General features: G+C 38.5%; 1 protein-coding gene across 1 annotated transcript in view; it reads right to left on the minus strand.

Annotated features, from left to right (window-relative positions):
• Positions 1-291: 291 nt before the first annotated feature.
• The window catches only part of SAPINGB_P000999 (uncharacterized protein), a gene marked incomplete at both ends in the record, with an annotated part of 1,124 nt that continues 450 nt past the window's right edge, over positions 292-965 (minus strand). The window contains one exon of the mRNA XM_031995722.1: positions 292-965. This exon is cut by the window's right edge and continues 381 nt beyond it. Within this exon, the coding sequence (XP_031851613.1) occupies positions 292-965 (674 nt within the window).

The following is a 965-nucleotide window of genomic DNA, read 5'->3' on the forward strand; positions in this document are numbered from 1 at the left end:
CCAATATATATATATATACAAAAAAAATAAACAAAAATAAACAAAAATAAAAAAAAAACACAAAATATTTAAACAAAAATATATTCATATAGAAGGGAGGGTCATAACGTCGTTATACATTCATCAGTAAATAATAATCATAAGAGCCATTTTCCGGTTCATAAAAATCATAACAAAAAAAGCACTTTTTTTTTTTTTTTTTTTTCAAGAAAAAATCTTTGGCATTTATCATGCATACCAATGGTTCAACCATTGATATATACACCACTCTCCGCCAAATAGAGAAGTAAACTAACAAATCACACAGTCCTTCTCCTTTTCGCGGCCAGACAAAAGGCTAGTCTTCTTGGACTTGCGCAGCGCTGGCATCGACTTAGAAGGCTGAGGTTGCTTCTTAAACTGTCGAGACATCTTGGATGTCAACTTGTGTTCGGTCTCTGCAATCTGGACTCGTTGCTGTTGTAAGTGATGATTTTGTTGCTGCTCCATATGCCGCAGTTGTTGCATCTGTGATGATGACAATTCCTGCTGTTGATGGAGCCGTGGTAATTGTTCCTTAGACCGAGTCTTAGACTTGAGCTTGAACATGGATGAAGCATGGTGAAGAGTATTGTTTGAGTTTGGAGAAGTAATATTGTAATTGTAGTTGTTATTGTTATTGTTATTGAGGTTGTTAGAGTTAGCAGTCAAATTGGCATAGACTGTATTTGTGCTAATTCCTGACACAGATGAGTGGTTAGAAGAAGCAGAGATGCGCTTGTTGTGGCCATAGTAATAAGGCTCATCAATGGAGCTATGGAATGAATGACCACGAAGAGATGGTGCCACAGAGCCGCCAAATGCAGAGTCGCGGCGCATGATTTGACGAACAAGATCAGTAAAGACTTCATCAACATTGAGTCGGTACTTTGCAGAAGTTTCGTAAAAGGGAGTACGGCCCCAAGAGTTGGCCACCTGGACACCCA

The sequence above is a fragment of the Magnusiomyces paraingens genome, assembly GCF_902498895.1.
Source record: "Magnusiomyces paraingens strain CBS 517.90 genome assembly, contig: contig1, whole genome shotgun sequence".
NCBI classification, from domain to species: domain Eukaryota; kingdom Fungi; phylum Ascomycota; class Dipodascomycetes; order Dipodascales; family Dipodascaceae; genus Magnusiomyces; species Magnusiomyces paraingens.